Source organism: Fundulus heteroclitus, chromosome 7 (genome assembly GCF_011125445.2).
Source record: "Fundulus heteroclitus isolate FHET01 chromosome 7, MU-UCD_Fhet_4.1, whole genome shotgun sequence".
Taxonomy (NCBI): Eukaryota; Metazoa; Chordata; class Actinopteri; order Cyprinodontiformes; family Fundulidae; genus Fundulus; species Fundulus heteroclitus.
In genome coordinates, this window is record NC_046367.1 from 19860662 (window position 1) to 19882347 (window position 21686).

At 41.2% G+C, this 21686-nt stretch overlaps 1 protein-coding gene across 2 annotated transcripts in view; it reads left to right on the forward strand.

Annotated features, from left to right (window-relative positions):
• The first annotated feature begins 667 nt into the window (after positions 1 to 667).
• Positions 668 to 21686, forward strand: part of aff3 (AF4/FMR2 family, member 3) — a 29727-nt gene continuing 8708 nt past the window's right edge. Inside the window, exons 1-9 of one of the 2 annotated variants that reach the window (XM_036139123.1) lie at positions 668 to 847; positions 3808 to 3852; positions 10759 to 10833; positions 12366 to 12399; positions 12482 to 12539; positions 14569 to 14620; positions 14782 to 14816; positions 14956 to 15139; positions 19620 to 21632. In XM_036139123.1, the coding sequence (XP_035995016.1) occupies positions 776 to 847; positions 3808 to 3852; positions 10759 to 10833; positions 12366 to 12399; positions 12482 to 12539; positions 14569 to 14620; positions 14782 to 14816; positions 14956 to 15139; positions 19620 to 21632 (2568 nt within the window). In that variant the 5' untranslated portion in view covers positions 668 to 775. The remainder of the gene's footprint in view (positions 848 to 3807; positions 3853 to 10758; positions 10834 to 12365; positions 12400 to 12481; positions 12540 to 14568; positions 14621 to 14781; positions 14817 to 14955; positions 15140 to 19619; positions 21633 to 21686) is intronic. The other variant, XM_036139124.1, reaches the window with a different exon arrangement.

The following is a 21686-nucleotide window of genomic DNA, read 5'->3' on the forward strand; positions in this document are numbered from 1 at the left end:
ATCTATGCCACGGAAACAGGCCCACAGCATCACAGATCCTCAACTGTACTTAGCAGTGGGCGCGGAGTGTTTTCCACATCAGTCAGTTTCATCTGACCGAACCAAATGGTTCCACTTGAAGTCCCAGAAGCATTGAGCAAACTGCACGTCTTTATATTTGGGATGATGGGACAGAAATGAAAAAAAATAAAGAAAAGATGTCACCCTGGCATCCATCCAAAACGTTAGTTAGCTGTATCTCGTATCTGATCCCATTTTACTTCATTAGAAATGTGTGTTTCAGGACAGAAATAAAGGAGGCACTGCGCGTATGTTTGGTTTAATAGTTTTCCCCTGACTGAAGGTCAATCGTGTAAGTCACGCATTTCACGTGCTATTTATTTATTTATTTATTTTACAGCTTTCTGCTCCCTCTAAAAAAAAAAACATGCCGTAGAAAAACCATCATTTCAGCACACCTCTGGGAGTGAAACGGCATCATACCCTCACCGTTCTTTGCGAGCCAAGCGCCAACATCATCATCGTCACAGCCAGCGAGTCGTGATCCCCTTGCGTGAAGCTCCGTCATCTGTGACGCTCCCGGCCCGCCCACATCCCACGTCTGTGTCAGACCGCAAAGGAGCGCCCACGGACACGGAGAAAGAGAGAGAGAGAGAGAGAGAGGGGAAGAGAGAGAGAGAGAGTGTGTGTGCGCCCGGCCGGAGAGAAGCCAGGTCACTGACGCGCGTCCTCACTGATATGGACACCGGAGGAGGACACTGAACATCCAGGAACCATGCCTACTGTCCTCGGAGGCAAAGGGAAACTTTCCATTGTCTGTTTTCTGCTCCGATACGCGCATTCTCAGGTGAGAGGCTGCATGGAGTGTTGGAATAAAGCGTAGAAACAAGTTGTGTTGTAGAGCTACAACACTGTTTGTGCGTGCTTCTGAAACATGGGCTGGACTTCAGCGGCTGGACTTAACCAGCTCCGTTGTTCCATCTGAATCCTGCGGATTTCAAGGAATCAGTTTCATTATGTTAGGATTTAGCGGGGAAGATAACTTAATTAATAAAATGCTCACCTAACGAACACAGTTAGATAGGGTTTAACATTGTCTGCTTCATTAGATATTATATTACTTTAAGTCATTGAGCTGCTGCAATTTAGATGCATAACTTTAGCAATAGGACATAGTTTAAGAATGTAACAGCTGGTTATTGTCTGTATTGTTGCAGGTGTTATGATGGGTTGTGGTTTGTTTTGCCCCTTGGGGCGTGAGGGTTAAAGCACTTGGGTATTGCACCAGAGTTGTAGCCTGCAGCACTTGTGGCTATGAATCTTTAATGTGTTAATGAGGATAAAACTGAAAGAAACGTGGAGAGGGACAGAACTTTATTTTCCAAAACCACAGGTTCAAAGGGGCGCGACTGTCTGTAATTAAGAATTAGAATCTACAGGCTGGAAGAGGATACACATAAAGTGAATTGCAAAAGTTTCCACAACTGTTGAAGTTCAGCTACAGTGTATTTCATTGGAATTTAGGATGACCAACACAAAATGATATATATTTTTTGCAATTCTTTTACAAATAAAAATGTGAAGCCTATGGCATGAATCTGTATTCTATCGACCCGTGTCGGTACTTTGCAGGAACACCAATGCAGGCATCCCCACATCATGATGCGGCCACCATCAAGTTCCGCCATTAGGGCTGTGTTGTTTTGGTATTAACACCCCCCCCCCCCCAACCTTTTTATATTGGCAAAATGATGATAATAATAGCCAGCCATCCATCCATTTTCCTTCCTTATCCCTATTGGGGTCGCTAGGGTTGCCGGTGCCATTCTCCAGCTGTCAGGGCAAGAGGCGGGGTAAACCCTGGACAGGTCACCAGTCTATCGCAGATGATAATAATAATTTTGTCTTATTTGACCATGGTACTTTCTTTCACATGTTTGCTGCGTGTAGAAAGCTACAGGCTTTCTACATGCCACTCATTCATAAAGGACAGATTTGTGGAGTGCAAGGCCAATAGTTACACAGCTGACACATTTTCCCACCTTAGCTGTAGATCATATTGGGCTTTACGGTGCTGTTTGTCCACTAATCTTCTCTAACAAACCTCAAGAGGCCTTCACTGAACAGATGTGTGTATACTAGCATTATATTACACACAGGTGGACTCCATTTACTAACTTTGATAGCAGGTGATCACACTGGACAAAGTCATAGGGACTGCACTGCAAAAAGGGAACTAAAAGTAAGTAAAATTGTCTTGAAATTAGGGTATTTTTCCTTGATTTGAGCAGCTAAATAAGACTATTTGCCAATGGAATAAAAGCTTTGCACTTAAAATAACAAAGTTTCATCTCCATCATCTTATTTCAAGTGCATGGTATCTAATTTATCTTATTTTAGGGGCAAAAATACTCATTCCACTGGCAAATAGTCTTATTTAGCTGCTTACATCAAGGGAAATATACTAATTTTAAGACAATTTTACTTACTTTTTGTTCCTTTTTTGCAGTGTGAATACACATGCAAGCCACGTTTTACTTTGTGCCGGCCTGTGTTGGTCACATGAGATTCAAATATTAAAAAAATGAAGAGAATATGTCAATGTAGGGAAATGTTCAAGGGATGTGAAAAAGGGGATATATTGGAACATTTAGCAGTCAACTCAGCTGCCCAGACCATTCTGTTTGCTGCATATGAAAGTCCTGCACAGTAGTTAGGGAATATGCTTAAATATCCACCCTCTGTCTATACCCGCGTATACATGGGAGGGTTGGTGCCTATCTGCAGTGGTCATTGGGTGAGAGGCAGGGTGCACCCCGGACATGTCACCAGTCCATCACAGGACAAAGAATCATGCACGCACTCACACCTCAGGGCAATTTAATTAGCCTAGTCATGTTTTTGGACTGTGGGAGAAAGCCAGAGTACCCAGAGAGAACCCACGCGTGCACAGGGAGAACAATGCCAACTCCACGCAGAAAGACCCTGTGCTGGGATTCAAACCCAGGACCCTCTTGCTGCGAGGCAACGGTGCTACCAGTTTGCACAATTTGCAAATAGCCCTGTGTCAAAAGAACTGAATTACTACTAGAAATAAATGGGAAATCACTGTGAGTTGAATAGTGCAGCGGAATCCACTGTCTTCACGCAGATCAGCTGAGATTGTACACGGCAATCTGTTTGCGTAACGTGGTTCTTGTGTTTTGTTTTGGGGCTTTTTCGCTTTTACCTGTGAGTTTGTACCTTTTGCCCGAGTCCCAGCGTGAGTTCGGTAACTCAGAAAGGGAATTTACCATGTGGAGTGGAAACCGAAAGCAGCTTGCCTCAGTGTCGGCATCCGGCTGATTATCCTGCAGCTGTGATTACTAAGATATGAGTCATCAGCGAGCTTCAGAGAGGCGTACAGTTACTGTGTGTGTATGTATCTAGGTGTGAGTGTGTGTGTGAGTGTGCATGTGTGCGTGAAGCTGCCAGAGTTACAGTAAAGTGTCACAGTGGGTTTTGAATGCAGAAGATAAAAAAAGGCGCGAAGGTGAAAGCTTGGGGTGATTAGAGGCTGTGAGATGAGATGGTGAGCAACAATGTAATAACCGATCAGCTTTTCTGCTCATTGTGTGCGGTCTACGCTATGTTTGTGGATCGGCATGTCATGCGTAAAGGCGTTCTGCATTTGAAATTTGCATCTAACGTTACTCTGAGGTGCAATAGGCGCCCTGTCGGTGTCAGTGTCTGTCTTAAGTTTCTGTAGGTGCGTAGCTCCTTTTAAAAAAAAAAAAAAAAAACTTCTCCATCTTTTGGTCTGTACAGGGAAAAAGAAGCCAACCCAACCGCCGTGCCAAAGGTATTCTCGAGGTAAGGAGCAGACAAATAAGTAACAACCGGAACAATTAGTTTTATAATGACAGCAAATCTGTCTGTATATGAATCACCTCAGGTCCGAGGTTCGTTTTACCCTTTGCGAGTTCTCTCGAATTACATTCATTTTTAATATCGCAAACGTTCAGTCATATGAAAATTGAGTCAACGGACGATCCAGCCGAAGCGGCTCAGATGAGGAAACACAAGCGGCGGCTTAGATGGTTTCATGCATCAGTTAATCCACAGACCTTTCCTTGAGCTGGGCTCTGAGAAGATAGTGAATATTTCTTCTCGTTAATTTTCCAGATGTGATAAAATACAAAGTTTCTATCCTCTGCAAAGGATCAGCTAAAGGAGAAAAATCTCATTTATTTGTTTAAACTTATCAAAAACCAACATAGGTGTCCTAACACAACTATAGGTGCATCTCAATGAAGGAGAATATCATCCAAAAGTTTGTCCATTTACAGTTTATCAATCGGATTTTGGGTCTTTAATCCTGTCAAGGCTGCACCTATCCCTGTGGCATCTCTTCTACCATGTTTTCCTTCCACTCAACTTTCCATTCATCTGCACTGTGTATTGTGGCTTACTCTTCACATGGTTTGGTGACTGTCTGAAGGACCCAGAAGGCCATAACATTTATGAATGTATGGGTCTTATGTAATTTTCCATGTTTTCATTAACCATGGGCCCTGATTGACTCAATCAACACAAATAAAGGATTTATTAACATTTATTACCTTGTGCGTAATAAATACATATAAAATGTGGTATTTATTTTTTTAAACTGAATTGCTGAAATAAATCGCCTTTTATTGATATTTTAATGTACTGAGATGCACCTGAACATTTGTATGTCCTTCTCTGCCTGCGTGAACTTAAGTGAACGAGTAGAAAAGATGACACTGTTAACAGAGGGAATGGGGTGGGAAAGAGCAGAAGGAAGATGGCAACACATGATGTTCCACCTGGGAGACCTTGTTGTTGTTGGAGGAGGAAAGAGGTGAAGGCTGGCGCCGTGTCCTTGGTGACTGAGGAAGGGGAGATAATGAAGTGAAAAGGATGAGCACAGAGAGGAAACACTCACCCTCCAGGGTGCACTGTTATGAGTGGGGAGGGGGAGAGAAGACTCGGTGAAATTGGCCAGGTTCACCAAATACTGAGCGTGTTTCACGCCTCAAATACCCTCACTTCAAACTCCCCTTAGAGTTGAAGACATTTTTGGACTCTTTGGGGGAAAAAAAGATCTTCAAACGTAGTCCGCTTGTATGCTCTTACAATTTAAAAGAACTGATTGTTTCTTTAGACAGATGGTAAAAAAATGTATTCAAAGATTGTATTGTTGTTGTATATATGCACAACAAAAATCAAAGCATACCCTGTAGCTCATTAAAAAAAATTAAACAATGAGAATAAAATACCAGAATGTTTTCAAAGTTTAAAAATTAGTACACGACTTACAACATGAACACAATATGGCGTCTTAGGTGTTCCTGGAAATGTGATGTTAAAGTGGAGGACCCAAATGCAGAGAGGAGGCAGGCAGGCAGGCAGGCCGTGTACACACAAAGCCGGGTCTTTATAAAAACAAATTTCTCCCCCGCATCATTTCCTAAAATAATGTTGTACACAATTGGTGATTTTCAGAAACGTTTTTATCCACATGAACCTGCATAGATACACCACTGGTGTTTGAAAGATACCAAAAGCCTAGGGGGCAGCGTACCACAAAGCTAAAACCTATGCCAGCCAATCAGAATCCTTCGAAACAACCTCGCGGTCCCTCTGTAATGAGAGGGTGTGAAACAGCTCTTCATCTTTTGCACCTCAATGTATTAGAGCAGTTGGCCTTGTAGAAACAAATGAACAAAAAGCGTCTGAAGAAAAAAAATCAGCACCTATCTGATAGATTCAGTTTTACCATGTACACACGCATTTTCTCAAATCTCCACTTTGGCCAAAGTTTTTAGAAATGACCATTTTTGTGTTGATGAAAGGCCAAAACGCATAGAAATATATTTGTTTTCACAGATAACGTGCGGACTAGGCCTTAAGCTGAAGAGGTTATTGCTAAATGAGAAGCAAGTGGTTGATTGATAACAGGGCGTAGCTGTAGGGGAAGGCAAGGAATTCAAGTTTACCTGAGGAAATGGGAGAATATGGCCGCTAGACATGTTGCGATCCATTTAGCTCGGAAGTCGTAACTAAGAGCTGGGAATGCCGTAACACCCAAGTTAAAAGCGTTCCAGTTAACATAGTCAGAGAAGTTGTGATTCCAAAAAAACAACAAAAACAAAAGGTTGGGTTTCCAATATGGCGACGGCCAGGAAAGATGTTGTTTTTGCAAGTTAAATGCAGCAACAGAATATATGGGTAGGCAGGTAAGCAAGGAAACAAAAAACCAGAGAAGCATGTGGCCCAAAACATCAACAGTCATAAGAAATAATAAACATTCAAACCCAAAAAGAGACAAAAAAACACAAAAGCGGGAGCAAGAGGAAGTAATTAAATAAAGAGAATATAGACCTAAAGGAAATAAAGGTTTTCAAAATAAAGCAAATAAATCAACAGAGAACAACCATAACTAAAGACTCTCAGAGCAAAAAATAAATACATATAAAATACAAAAGTACTGAGTAAAAACAGGAGCAATCTTAAAACTAAGGAATAATCTGAATATGAAAGCAAGCAGTGCAAAATCCCCAAATAAAGCAAAATACAAAACCATAGTGTCAAAGATCTTGAGAAAACTGGGTTAAAAGTAAAAAAATAAACAGAGTGAACATAACAACATGTAGTTTCTGATATATTTTTATGTTAATCATTGGAGCTCAAACTCCACTTTCTCCTTCTATTTGGGTTAATTTTCGGCACCACAACTCATTCACAGAGGTGCAAGAATTCAGATGTTTTTCCATCATTCCTGACAGTAAATAATTGCACATCTGTCAAAGCATTTGTGCACCTCGAGGTTGGGGACCCACACCGCGTGAATCATTTAAATAGTCTTTTCGTCTTCAAAGTTTGCTGTCTGAAACGAAACACCAACTCATACTTATAGAAGAGGCCCCAGGAGCAGAGATGAATAATTCAACCAGTTTAGTTCTGAGACTGGATACCAGATACCAGCAGCAGAACCTCCTCATCTGGACTTGCTCTTTGACAAAGTCACAGAAAGTGTGAGTCCAGCAATTGAAACTAGAAATTTACATACACTTTATAAAAAGACAACAAACTTTTTTTTTTTTTCTGGCCTTAAATCAGATTAAACCTTTCCTGATTTAGGTTGTTTAGGATTACCAAAATTACTTATATTTGCTAAACGCTAGATGAAGGAGAGAAATATATTTTTAAAGAATTTCCTTTGTTACTTCCTTCAAATTGAGAAGGTTACATCTGCTCAGTATTTGGTAGCATTGTATTCAAATAGTTTGGTGTGGGTCAAATGGTTTGGGTGTCCTTCAACAAGCTTCTCACAATAGGTTGCTAGAATTTAGGCCCATTCCTGACAGAGCTGGCACAACAGGGGGATGTTTGTAGGCCCTGTTGCTCGCAAACAATTTTTCAGCTTCGGCCTCTTATTTTCCTTTCTAAGCTTAAATTTAAGTGCTGATATCTTTACCTTTAAAACATACACACAGAATTATTTTTTGGCTCTGTCTTTCCGTTGTTAACCCTGTCACACTCCTAGGCCTGGAGCTTTTACTGTATGTGCTCTCTTTCACCCTCTAGACTGTGGCTCAGAGCATAGCTGTGTTTCTCTCCTAGATGAAGCCAGTAAAAGAGCTTGTGCTGTCATTGCTCATTTACTTTTCTTTGGCATAGAAAGTACTCCTGGAACGGTGCTTTTTTTGTGTGTATGTGCGTGTACGCTCTGTCTTCTCAAACCAGATGGCCGTCCACGCTGAGTCAGGTTCTGGGTCTGCTGGAGGTTTCCTGTTAAAGGGGAGTTTTCCTCTCCGCTGTTGCTACATCCATGCTCGGTATGAGGGATTGCTGCAAAGTCCACGACATAATGCGAGAGACTGTCACTCCATTCTCGTCCAGGAGGAGTGAACGCTGCAGGGCAATGACTCGATGCAATCTGCCTGGTTGCCTTGGATAGAAAACCAATGTGTTTGGATGATTTGATTGGATTGACTTTGCAAAGTGTCTTGAGATGACAGATTTTGTGAATCGGCGCTATATAGATGAACTACATTGAAATTAATTCAGGGCTGCACGGTTGGTAGCCCCGTTGCCTTTCAGGAAGAAGGTCCTGGGTTCAAATCTAAGCCTGGGGTCTTTCTGCATGGTGTTTGGATGTTCTCCCTGTCCATATGTGGGTTCTCTCCGGGTACTCCGGTCCAAAACAGTCCAAAAACATGACTATTAGGTTAATTGTTCTCTCTAAATTTCCTTTGGATGTGAGCGTGTGCATGCACAGCTGTTTATCTGTTTAAATTTAAAATTTTTTGTCAAAAAAGAATCTCCTGAATGTACGTGACGATCACGGTGGGCAGCTCACAGTTAGCTAAGCTAACGGCTACTCGCCTCACATATCAGTAACGCCTGGCCCATTGCTGGTCAAACTCCAAAAATCAACCGACATGTCACAATTGCAATCGAATTAACATAGCAACACAAGTCTAACAAGACTGTAACACCAACAAAAAGCTAAATTTTACTTCATGCTGTGTTACTCACCTGTCCGGAGAAAAGCTAGCTCCGAGTCAAACTTCTGCTCTCTAAACACTCTCCATCGTGGAGGCCAATGTTTATCCTTGTTCTGTATCTTTTCCTTATCTGACAACAGAGAGATGGTGTGTGACGTCATACTGTAGTCCATCTAAAAATATGTCTTTAGTTCTTCACAAAACCATTTTCCAGCTCTTTCTATCGAAAAAAAAAAAGACATTTTGCTTATCGCTCCTTTAAATTACAGTTCTTAGGGCTGTTTTGCATGGAGAGAGATGTGATGTTTGATCAACATACAACATCTAACTGTCTGTAAAAACAGCTTTGGTGAAAAATGTCAAAATTGTTTCCAGTTTATCAGTGTTGCTATAAAAAGAAGTTCTTCCATCTTTAACCTTTATTGCCGTTTAGCTCAAATATGCATAATATCTGTAAGATTGTAAGAATACTCATTTAGAAGATGTATGTTTAGGTCATAGTTCAGGGTAACAAATAACCTCTAAGGTCATTGCGACTGAAGGAAGTTATGCATCGTTCATATTGTTGCTTCACAGAAAAGTTAAGGTTATTGTCCTTGATAAGACATTGTTTCAGTTTGTGGTAAACTATAGTATATAATGTGTGTGTGTGTGTGTGTTTGTGCACCACCTCTTAAAATATATTTCCAATTTTTGTTCATTACAGAAGTATTAGGTGACAGTATTAGTAGCGTTTATTAGACTTTACAGACACTCATTTTATTGCCATTTCTGGTAAAAATGTTTGAAACACCTGATAGATATGTGTAGCTTTTACAGCAGCATAGTCTCATAATAAAAATATTTTAGAAAAATGAAGCTTTGAATATGAGTTCATTTGTTTTAAGGGGGTTTCACACATCTTTAACAGGGCTGCCATTAAACTGTCAACCTCTGGAAATAATTGATATCTTTCCTATTTTACCACCTGTTGTCTTTGTTTGGTCTGCTGTTAACCAGTATATAATATTACTTAGCATAGGCTGCCTTGCTATCTGTCTGATTGATATAAGTATACCGGTATGTGTGTGTGTGTGTATATATATATATATATATATATATATATATATATATATATATATATATATATATATATATATATCTATCTAATGTAAATCAACAACAGCACTAACATAAAGATAATACAGAGGATATAGTGGATAGACCTTGTTTGTATCTTTTTACTCATAATTTTATTTCTGCATAGTTAGTGTTCATTCAAGGCAGGCGTTTCACTTTGAAAGTATACAATATAAAATTGAAAAAATTGAAAAAAACAAACCTGTGCTATAGCTAAATGCACTTGTTTCACATATTGAAAGTTCTCCTGAATCTGTCTTATTTAACTGAAGCAAGTTGTTTGCGTTCAAAATGCTCCAACCAATGAGCATTGTTCCCCTTGTTTTGTACCGCCACAAATAAACCCCTTTTATGTGGCTATAGCAGTTGATACACCTCTTTAGAAAAAAAAAAAGATAACTCGGTGTAGATACCAGCTGTGTTTCCTGTTTCAATGCACCATTGCATGGAGGACCATTTTTAGAGCGAGTTCCCCCTCTGAGTGGGCAAATAATTCAAACCTGCCGAGTAAATTTTTTGTTTTTATGCATTTGTCCAACGGATTGCAGTCGGAGGCAGTTTGCACAAGTCATCTCTAACTGCTGCCCTGGAAACTGATAATTTCTACTCATATCTTCTATATTTTGCATATCATTTGCATGGTAGCTCACTGGTCCACTCATGCCTCTGTATTGCAAAACATTAATTTCTCCTGCTAAGAATGAAGAAAAAAAAAGGATCATTCCTGTTTTCATGTTTATGAAAACCAGCCTTTAGCCCCGAGTGTGTGATTAGTTTATGTTTCCAGTTACGGTGCTGCTGCACGGCTACATAAACAGGTGCACGCAGCAGCAGGGTTCTCATTTTTTTTTACCACACAGTCACTGATCACAACCACTTCAAGCATGTAATCCACATCTCTGAACCTGAACTAGGCCCTAAAGTGACACCCGTTTCAATCAAGAATCATCAGGGGAGGAGCAGGGCCCTTAATGAGAGTCAGATGTCGATCTGTGCTCTGAGTGTTTGTGAAAGGGAGGGGAAAGTCGGCCCAAAATGAAAGACAAATGAGGCAAAGTCAACTTGGTTTCCTTTGTTATGATCTCCCATCACCTTTAACCTCACTGCTATTTCTGTTGCGCAGGACATGACACAGTCCTGGCCATCCCAGCAAGCCTTGGCCGGGGACCAGGCTCAGCGAATCCTCTACAACTCCAAGGTGTGTGTTTTTCTAACTAAAAGGGAATTTCATCAGGCTCAATTTCTTAAAACACCTTTATGGGACACGGAAACAAGTTGTTTTAATGAGCTCAGAGGGAGTACAGTAAAATTATTAAACACTGGATCTGTTACAGTCAAACATTTCCTCCATACACTCTCAGAGCATTGTGGGTAACGTAAAGTAACCCTAACGGGCTTTGACGAGTGTTGGGGGGGGGGGGGGGGGCAAAAAGTTTAGATAACTGTAAACTGATATTTGTCAATAATACGTTGGACACAGAAAATTAATAGAATTAATAATGCATCATCTTCATACAAACTGTGACAGGCTGCCAAGATGTTAAAAAAGACATGACTATGAATCAGAAATTGAAATCTTAACAGCAGGAATATTAATGAATCTTATTTGAGTTATATAGTGCAAATTGTCAATAAATATCATCCTAAGAGACTTCACAAGTGAAACAGTCCAAAGTACATAAAGTGCTGTTTTTTATTCAACTACGGGACAAAAAAAATTTAATTTCTAAGCTATGATTCATCTAACAAACAGGAGGGGAAAAATCAGATTCACTGGTCGAAGCTGAGCAACAGAAAAGAAATGTCTGACGTTCATTGACTGGTGGATTACTGCCCAGATCCAGAAAATTAAGACCGATTTATCAGTTAGGTTTCCACCATCGACCAATGAAATGTTAATTATGACTTTTATGCATAAAAGATATTCCATTCCCTTCAAGAAATTAACCCTTCCAGCACAAACTCTCAGTTTAATCTATCAGGATGCGTTTCTCTGAAGATGAATTCATGTCCTACCCTCTTTCCGTTTGCTCCTTGTAGTAAATGCTTTGATTTGCTCTCCTAAACTCACTTGGCTGTGGACAGGAACCCTGGTGTTCTAGCAGCTTCCAGTTTATGAAAGGCTGCGGCCTTGATGGTACCTAGGATGACTTTAAACACTCCAACCAATCTCCTGTCATCTACGGATGCCAGTTCAGGTCCCACGGTTTGAACTTGAGAGACGACTGGGTTTTCCAACAGGACGATGATCCCAAGCACACATAAAAACATCTTTATGAATGAATTTGATGGAGTTAGGTCTACCATCTTCCTGTAACATGAGTGGTTAAATATCCACCATGAACATGACATTCATGCCCACAATAACTGCATCTAAACCTCTTGACTGTAGAAAGCTAATTTGACCTTTTGAGGTGCCACACAGGACACGTATTGGAGTTTAGGGGAGTGGTGGTCACATAACTACAGATATGAAACAAACCATTTACTTAGAGATTATTACTTGAATCCGCCATGTTTAATAACACCTTATCAACAAATCTGCAACTCTGCAATTTCGAAGACAAAATTAAAATCCCACAGCCAGGCACCTGAAGGTTACTTTCTATTAGGAAAGTCTGTAATGTTCTCAGTGTATATCCGCAGAAGGGAAGTGCTTTTAACTTTAATAATAACAGTTTTTTTAAGGATGGCTATTACGTTTAAATTTTTCCTTTTCTTTCCCCTCAGGATGCTAAACATTCAGCTGCACAGCAAAGGCAAAGTATGAATTTTCTGACTGATAAACTTGCACATTTGTGATTGCCCAGCAGCTCTCTGTTAACGCTTGGTCCCTTTGTTGTCAGGCCGGGGGGATGCTCAGCAGCGAATGGTCCGTCATCCTTACGTGGCTCCTCACAAATCGTAAGTCGCTTATGAAGAAACGTGATCCGTCGCGGGTCGCGTACCTTAAACCTCTGCTGTGCCACATGCAGGAGTGACCGCTGGCTTGATGTGTTTGTCTGCGCAGCCTCCTTAAAACTTATTTATGATCGTTATCATCCGAACAGCTGCGAGGCAAATTGATCAAGAGGGAAGAACACGGGAAATTGGAGACAGTATGTTAACCAGGCGGACTGCGTTTCAGGCAGTGGTTTTGGGTCAAGGGTTAGTTCACATTCCTGAAAGCTGTCAGTGAAGACCGATGTGCTCCTGTTTGTTAACTTTTTACATCCTGCTTTTAATCTGAAACACATGTTCTTGGGGTGGGAGTAAACGGCGTGCCTCGCTTTTTTTTTTTCCCCCACCTAAACTGTCAAGCACATTGATTTTATTTGCTTATTTATACTTTATTTATGTTCAAGAGATCATAAAGAGATAGTCGGTTTCCAGGATGTCGAGTCTGTATCGTATGTTTACTGTACTGTTTGATTTTTTTACTCTCTGCCTCAACCCATCCAAATATCGAGAAGTCATAATAATTTGTTTTAATTAATCAAACAACATTGGAGTATGTGTAATTATAAAACATCATATATATAAAAAAAAAGAAAAATATTAGCTAGTAAAAATATTTGTTATTAGCTCTGGATGTTTTTGGGAATAACAAAGCTACCTCCCTCCTTCTATCCTTCAGACTTTGCTTCTTCCCTCCCTCCTCCTTCCTTCCTTCCTTCCTTCCTTCCTTCCTTCCTTCCTTCCTTCCTTCCTTCCTTCCTTCCTTCCTTCCTTCCTTCCTTCCTTCCTTCCTTCCTTCCTTCCTTCTTATTGATATTGAGAATTAATATTCTCAAATGAATGTCTGGATTTTTTTCTAGAAAAGTGTCTAGTAACAATGTTAACTTGAAACTTGTGCTTTGGTCAGATCAGACCACTTCAAGTGGTTCTGGTGTAGTGAAACACATGATAACCACATGGAAAAGCACGCCATGCCCACTTTTGTACAGGGTGCAGTGCAGAGGAGGATCCGTGATGCTGTGGATCTGGAAACCTTGTTAGAGTGCGTGGCATGATGAACTGGAAACCTGTTAAGAAACAGAGCGGTCTCTGCCAGAAACCTGTAGAGGGGTCATCAGTGGGTATTTCAACAGAACAGTGATGCAAAGCGTTTCGGTAAATAAACAGAAAGGGTTCAGCCGTCACGAAATCAACCTTCTTCTATTTTCATTTTAGTCCTCAGGACTAAACCTTAAAAATACCTATAGGAGGTGAGCTGATTAGAAAACAGCACGAGAGATCATCCAGGACTCTGGGTGATCTACAGATCAAGAAGAGATGAAACATCTTTACCGGGGGTGGCAATAGGTGTTCAGGGTGCCACATGTTAGGCTGTTTTATAGGAATAAGGTATATCTCAGAAATATAAAAATAGTCACTGGTTAATGTCACTTCAGCTCGTACTACATTTCCATTATGCCACTCTTGCAGCACATGATCTGTTACAAAAACTAAGAACAAGCAGCGAAAACAGAGCCAAATACTGTAGCACCGACTTTACCGCATGGCTGTTTTTACGGCGGAGGAGGATGAGCTTAAACCTATAAAGACGCTTCTTCTAAACGTTTTCAGACACCTTGTCTGAGCTCCAGACTTCTTAAACTTTGTTCCTTTTCTTGTTGGAGACGAGCTGTTTTGGCACGCAGGTCCAGTCAGGTCAGCATGGCCGTGTCTTGGAGGTGGACAGTTTTATTTATGACTGAAGGGGAAAGAGTTGTTGAAGGAATGTAAAGTTAAGGAAACATACACTTTCTGAACTTTTCAAACAAAAAAAAAAATCTGAACTTACTGTATAAGGGAAGACAGTACAAACATTGAGCTGTTGTCAGCGCCGGTGTCTGACCCTGACTGTACATCGCTGATTTGTTTGTCAGTATAAGGGAAGATCTGTTTACATGCCGTGTTTTATGCAGCTTTAGAGGCTGAACAGCTCAGGTTTCTGAATGTATGTCTGCAGAATGCTTGCTGACGACCTAAAGCTGAGCAGCGATGAAGAAGACACTCAGAGGGTAGGTCAACCCCGACTCCGATTCTTTTTTTAAATATGTCTAAATTAACGTTTTCAACCCTGATTTGACACGTTTGTGGTCCTCCTGATGCTTGCTGTTTGTCTGCCAGCTCTATATACTGCTGCCGTTGATGATCAATTTCTGTCTTTGTGTCCCTAAAGGCCATTCATGAGTCAGCTTCCTGGGACAGACGCAGGTACTCGCACTGCTTTGCTCTTCGGGAGATCGGTGTTTTGTTTCAGAAATCAGTTTTACTGCGTGTGTAACATCACTCCGCTCGGCTAAACGCCTCTGCTGAGCAGCCTCTAACGCTTGTTCCCGTATTTGACTGACAGCCTGCCGGCGCAGCGAGCGCACACACATGGCAGGAGGGTGAGACATTCCAGCTCAGACTCCTCGGACTCAGACTCCTCCGCAGAGTCGGGCAGCAGCAGCCTGCATTCCCGCAGCTCAAGTCCAGAACTTCACCCGGACCCTCCGTCACCCGTAAACACGCAACCGGCGTGCAACAACAAGGAGGTAAGAGATGCAGCTGTCGGGTTCATTGATTTCCGTTCTTTTTTCCCCGAGTTTGTGTGCCTTAGGATGAAGTCTCATAAAGCAGGGGTGGGCTCGAGGCGGTCGACGGCAGGTGTGGGGAGGGCCGGAGCAATGAGGAATGCCTGTGACTGGGAGGTCGAGGGGTAACTTTGGGAATTAGTGTCTCACTGTCATGTCAGAAGTCTTAGAGGAAAGCCCCAGGAGGGTGGAAGTAATCAAGAACCGAATGTATGTTGATGTTTAAAACAACGTGTACAGGAGGATCTATTGCAGATAGGCTCTATAGACTTAGTAGACGATGTGCAGAGCGTTTGGAGGTGCGGGGTATTGTGGGAGTTGAGACGTGTGCTTGCTACGTCTGCAGCGAAGGGGAAAACCTGCTTCTCTGTTATGAATGGAGGGCCCTGTGCGACATTGCAGACTGTATTACTGAACATGCTACTCTGGGCCTCATCAGCGTGTGTGTGAGGGAGGGTGTTTGTTGGGGTGAGGGGGGTGCGCCATGTGTTTTTCATTTAGGTGGAGTGTTTGAGTGTCTCCCTCAGAAGAAAAAAAATGGAAGCAGCAAACCAAGAGTTTCAGGTAGCGAGAAAAACAGGGCGGGAGGGTAGTTGAGACGTTACAAGAGATGCAGTGTCTTCTCTGGAAAGAGAGCGAGGGATGAGGGGAGGAGGTGGAGGTAGAGGTGGAGGGGGTGGGGGGGTCACTGTTTGACTTAAGGAGTCGAGGTTTAATTTAGCTCTCCTGGTTAGACCGAAAAAGTGAAGGCGAAAGAGAAAAAGAAGCTTGCTCTCAAGCTGTGAGTACCTTTTCGGTTTCTTTAATAAGAGCAAAAACTTCCGTTTACTTCGAAGTGGTCAAGCTTTTTGAAGCCAGTTGTTAAGGTAAGATGAAGGAATTTAGCTGACATGACTAAAGGGGGCTTTAGTTATACTGTAAGCACAGGTTACAGCTGTGAGTGCATGTAAACTGCAGGCTATTGATATGAAGCACATCTTAAGTTTAATGTTTTAGAGAGACAGAAACTCTGGATTTTATGTACGTTTAATAAGATTAATATGTATTTTTTTACTTCAGAAAGATATGATATGGCTATTTACTATCATTTTAGCTATAGATGTTTTTCTCAACCCAAAGTTGTGCAACAGTCACATTTGTTTATTGTCTTCAGTATTACCTTGATATATTTCTGTAAATATTATAGAAGTGCATGAAGAGACCAAAGTATTTAAAGGACCATTTAAACACCTCCTGCACGTAATAGTAAATTTGAAGTACTAACCTGGAGACGTTTACCATTGCTTGTAACATTCTTTTTCTTTTTCCATGCTAAATATTGATGTTTGTCAATCTGTGTGCGTAATGTTTATCAGAAGAATAGATTTGAACACATTTCTGCTAAATGTGAGTTTAATAGCCATTGAAGACTCAGCTACAGGACTGTACATGTTTGGAGACTGATATTTTTTAAATGAATCGGGTGCTATACGTTGTTCGCTATCTTAAAATTAGAACTGCTGTGAGACCTATGCTCCCCTTTCATCATTTTCGTTTGTACTTGTTTGAAGCGTCACAAAAACCTAGTTACGATAAAATGAGACAGACGAAACCCTAAAAAAAAAAGGGTTCAATGCTATTGTGGTTTTTTAGCACAAGTTAGATGGGGCGCTTGGAAAGTAGGCCGCTATCTCGTGGTTTTTTATAATTACCAAAAACCATGGATCAGTGCGTTTTTAAAAATTGCAGTTTTTGTCACCAAAAATTTTATCTGAATCTTCAATCGCAGAAGAAAAATCTCTACTTTGGTCAAATTCTGGGTGGGTTTGGACTGGGCCTTGGTTGTGGGGTGTGTTTTAATTAGAAATGTCCTAATCATGATATTTTTTTTGTTCATGATGCGGATTCAAGTAATTAAAGAATGGGCATTTAATGATGCCTAGTGTGTATCACTGAAAACTAGGTAGGTTTAACGTTTGGAAAAATAACAGATTTTATTTGTATTACATGGTAGTTACTAGTGTTTTGTCCTGCTCTACTCACTCATCAACAATGTTCTAGATGCTACTGAACCCACTTTTCTCCAGCAGCAAATATATTAGAAACAGAGTTTCTGCGGCACAGCCATAGACTTCTAAGTATATATCTGACTCAACACATACAGCTACGGTCTTCACTAAAGTCAGTCTTGGCCTTGTTGGTGATATTTTCATACAGAGCAGTTTTATGAGGTGGTTAGCTTAACAATAGCATATTTGCTCTTCGTGTTTGTGTGACTCATTAATAATTCAGCTTGTAAAATATTTGATTGTAGTTCCAGTTAAAGGAGCAATAAGTAGGAAATTTACTGTAAAATCAAGATGAATAATTCTCATTTGTCACCTGGGATGGAAGTAACATTCCCTGTAAACAATCGTTCATCTCCGTCAACAATGTCTTTGTCAAGTTTTTCTCCTTTCAAACCTAGAGGTACGGTCCAGAACTACTTTGGTTCAGAATGTAGCCCGTGTTTACTTCCTGGTTCCTTAGCCAATCATATGAAAGTTACCAGAGTTCTCAAAACAGAGAGCAGCATTTGATATTTTACCTTGGCAAAAGAGGTGTAGCCTGCAAAACATGGAGGTCTGTAAGAAAAGCAGACCAGAAACAGAATAGAATACAACATCAAACACTTACCCTGTGTAAGTAAAAAATTCAGTGCAACAACAGATCGTTTAGTAAATGGCGGGTGTCTGTGAAAGGCATTGGTTATCCGTTGTTTGGATTTTAACCACTAGGTGTCATTATTACTTATTGTTCCATTAAATGTATAGAAATACCCTATCTTCTGCTTCAGAAACATGGTACTTTGAATACTTTTAGATTTAAAAGGGATATGTCTCGGCAAAATCCACTTGTTTATCCCAGAAATACATTTTAAAAATTTGAACGTAGTCTGTCCAGGAGCTGCATAGGTATTGTTACATTCTTTTTGGGCCATAGTTTTCAAGGCATTCGGTTTTCTCTGTTTTTTTGTTAAATTTTTTTTAACAATTACGTCACAGTATTTGCTGTGGAGCTGTTATACAAGGTCAAAGACTTCCAGTATGCTGGTTCTGCGAATCTGCCATTTTCATTTCTCTGAGCGATCTTATAATAGGCTGAAGGATGCTGAAGTTACAAGTGTTTGTTACACCATCCCTTTGCATGCTACAAAAATGGCCGAATGGGGTGAAATTGAACGCTCTGTGATCTGGAGTGGGGCGGGGTGTGAAGTGCCTCCTTAAATTTAAAGGGACGGCATCAAAACGAGTTGCTCTCAGGCACACCTCAGAACAGGGGGACTGTGGCGGTAAATTAACGAGGAATTCAGACCAAAGCATTGCAGTTCCACTTTATATAGACCACAACTGAATTATTTCAATATGAAATAGAAGAACTGAAAGGCATGACATGTTCCATTTTAACAAATAGCATTTTAATGGCTCTCCACAACTGCAAGAGCTGTCTGGACTCAGCATGTATCATGCACATACATAGGAAGGTGCAGCGGCTGATACAGTCTCTCTTTGAGTGAGAACTTTATTGTAAAGGTACTTCAACTGTTTGGGGAACACAGATTTTTTTAGAACAACAAAGTAATGTGCATCGCTACACTTTTTAAGCTGTGGGCACAACATTTTTTCAATTTTTTTTTAAATTCTATGCACAGAACGTAGCTGCACAACTTGCTGGGGATACAGTAGACAAAATCAAAGATTTGTCTACTGATCTGAAAGTCGCTTTAGTCAAGGAGTCCAAAACCTGCTATTTAAAAACAACTTAATAAGGATTTGAGTCAAACCTAAATTTTAGTATGAACAGGGTTCATACAAAACTTTTAGGATAGTTTTCTTTGTATTTTTTCTGATATGATCTAACAGATTTACCAGATTAGCATTATTATAAAACTTGTTTTTTTTATCAGACTGCTGGAGTGAATCAATAATCCTTCAATAACTGTATGGCTGAATTGCTTAATATTTGCATACTTAATATTTCACAAAAGGTTGCTAACGTTTGTCAGATATTGACTGCATTTTAGGACAAGTTTTCATTCTTATCCTTGTACTGGGGCATATAGTTTAATACTAGCTCTTTCCCAAGTTGTGTATTGTGGGACTGTATACAACTGCTTAATCTTCTTTAGGCTTGCTTTTTATACAGATTTAATGGATTCTCAAAATCATAGCGGACTGAACTGAAAAGCAGGACATTCAAAAGATAAAAAAGTAAACAAATAACGGATGGCCCAAGACGTGCATAGATGTAATTGAAAATCAGGTGTCTGTTTTGCTCATTTTAAATGTAGATGTGCCTTCTTTCAGGTTTGACTTGTGCACAATCTTCATTGTTAGCAAATAATTAAATATTAAAAATCTATTATGTAACCTAAATAATCACACTTGTCATTTTGTTTCTCTTTTTCCTTTATTTTCTTAAGATCGATCATCGTCCCACCACCCAGTGGCAGTTAGATAAATGGCTGAAAAGGTCAAAGAAAAAATCTGGCAGGAATGATCAGGATTTCTCTCAGACTATTGCAGAACCCCAGGTTTCTCCCCTAAGTCAAAGAGCCCCATCACCAGCCAGGTCATGGGACAGCAATCAGGAGTACAGTCCCAGCCAAACTCCCATTCCGAGTCCACAGTTAAGTTACAGTCACAATAACAGCCCAGTCCCCAGCCCCGGTTACAGCTACTGCCCAAGTCCCAGCCCATTCCCCAGCACTTGTCCAAGTCCTTCCCCTAGTCCGCGGCAAAGCCCACCTCCAAGTCCAGTTCCAAGTTTTTGCCCCAGTCCTTGTGGAACCCCAAGAACCAGTCGAAGCCCAAGCCCCATACCTCCTCCAAGAAGTCCAAGTCCCAGTTTACGTGCACCACCATCGAGGGGTTTTCACTACTTTGGGGATCAGAACCAAAACCAGTCACATTCTGTTCTAACATCTACCCCGTACAGGACTAAAATAAGACCATGGATTCCTCCAGTGCCCACCACCAATTCAAAGAGTAAACCCACAATTAACAGTCATCTTCAGCCATCTTTTCAGAACAGGCCTAAGAATCACCCCACACAAAGCCAAGTCCAAAGCCAAACCAAGTTGAAACGTTCTGTAAGTTTAAACTCCCAACCAAATCCCAACCAAAACTCTACACCCAAGCCTGCTTCATATCTGGGAACTAAACTGCTCTCTGACACCCCTAAAACTAAAAACCCAACAAAGTTTGGTCAAATCCAAGGCAACCAATCCAAACCCAAGCCACGACCACCATTTCAGCGGCCTTCTCAGCACAGCCCTAAAAGATCAAAGGAGTTAGCGCCCACTGGCCGGGAAACCAGCACAGCTCCTAGTACTTATTCCCAAACTACCTCTAACGCTACTGGCAATCCTGTTACTAAATCGAGCTCTGGACCTCTTCCTAACCTTATACACTGGACAAAGCTGTGGAAGGCTTCCCACCCAAACCTCACCCATCTAAGCCATACCAAAACCTCACCAAGGAAGCTTCAGTCTAAGGAACTGGAAGTGGATCAGAGAAGCTCTCATCTGACCCAAGCAGAGGGGAGAACACATGAAAGGAAGGAGGTTAGACATCACCGTGAAAAACAACAAGGAAAACTAGAACGAAAGGAAGACAGAAGGCTGGCGGAGGAGCAGCTACTAAGACGTCCCTGGATCCAAAGTTCGGCAGAAGAAGAGGAGGAAGAGGAGGAAAGAGAAACAGAAGAGCAAAGTGGGGAGAAGGACACTGCACAAGGGGGAAATAGGAGGAAGGGGGAGCAGGCAAAGGACGAATGGAAAACAGCCAAGCAACGAGTGCCTGCTAACGACAAACAGCAACGCCTTCAAGAGGGTTTAGACTGTCAAGGGAGGACAAAAAAGGGAAGAAGATGTGAGGAGGAAAGAGAGGTACACAGAGACCTATCACCGCTGCTATCCACACACTCCCCAACTCCCCAAAGACAACCCTTCAGCTCCTCCTCTTCATCGTCGTCTTCCACAACCACCTCAAACTCAGACTCTGAATCCGAATGTCACGCTTCTGTCACCAAGGTTTCAACTGAGTCCACTTCTCACAGGAGGGTTACCAAGACAGGGAACCAACCTCCAAGCAGACCTGACACCACCAGGCCTAAGGCAGTACTCCCCAGACGACCCAGCACAGGTAACCCATGTGAGGGCCAGCAAAGTGAGGCGAAACAAAGGCTCTACACATTGGTCCCATTTGGGCGAGGGGAAAAAACTCCTTCCAATGCCCAGCGGGGGCTAAGAAATTTGGTGGTGCAGATAGACCTCTGTCTTCTCAAGAGAGTCCCAGAAAGCCCTACAAACTCCACTGCTAACAAAGCCTCCCCTTTCAAACCTTCTTTATCCACTAAGGAAAAGCCTAAAGAGGCTATGAAACACATTTATAACCCTGAGACATCCACTAAAGACGGCAAAAGGAAACGCAAGGTAGAAAACAATTATTTATACTTTTACCTAGAGACGTTAAAACCAAGAGTACTT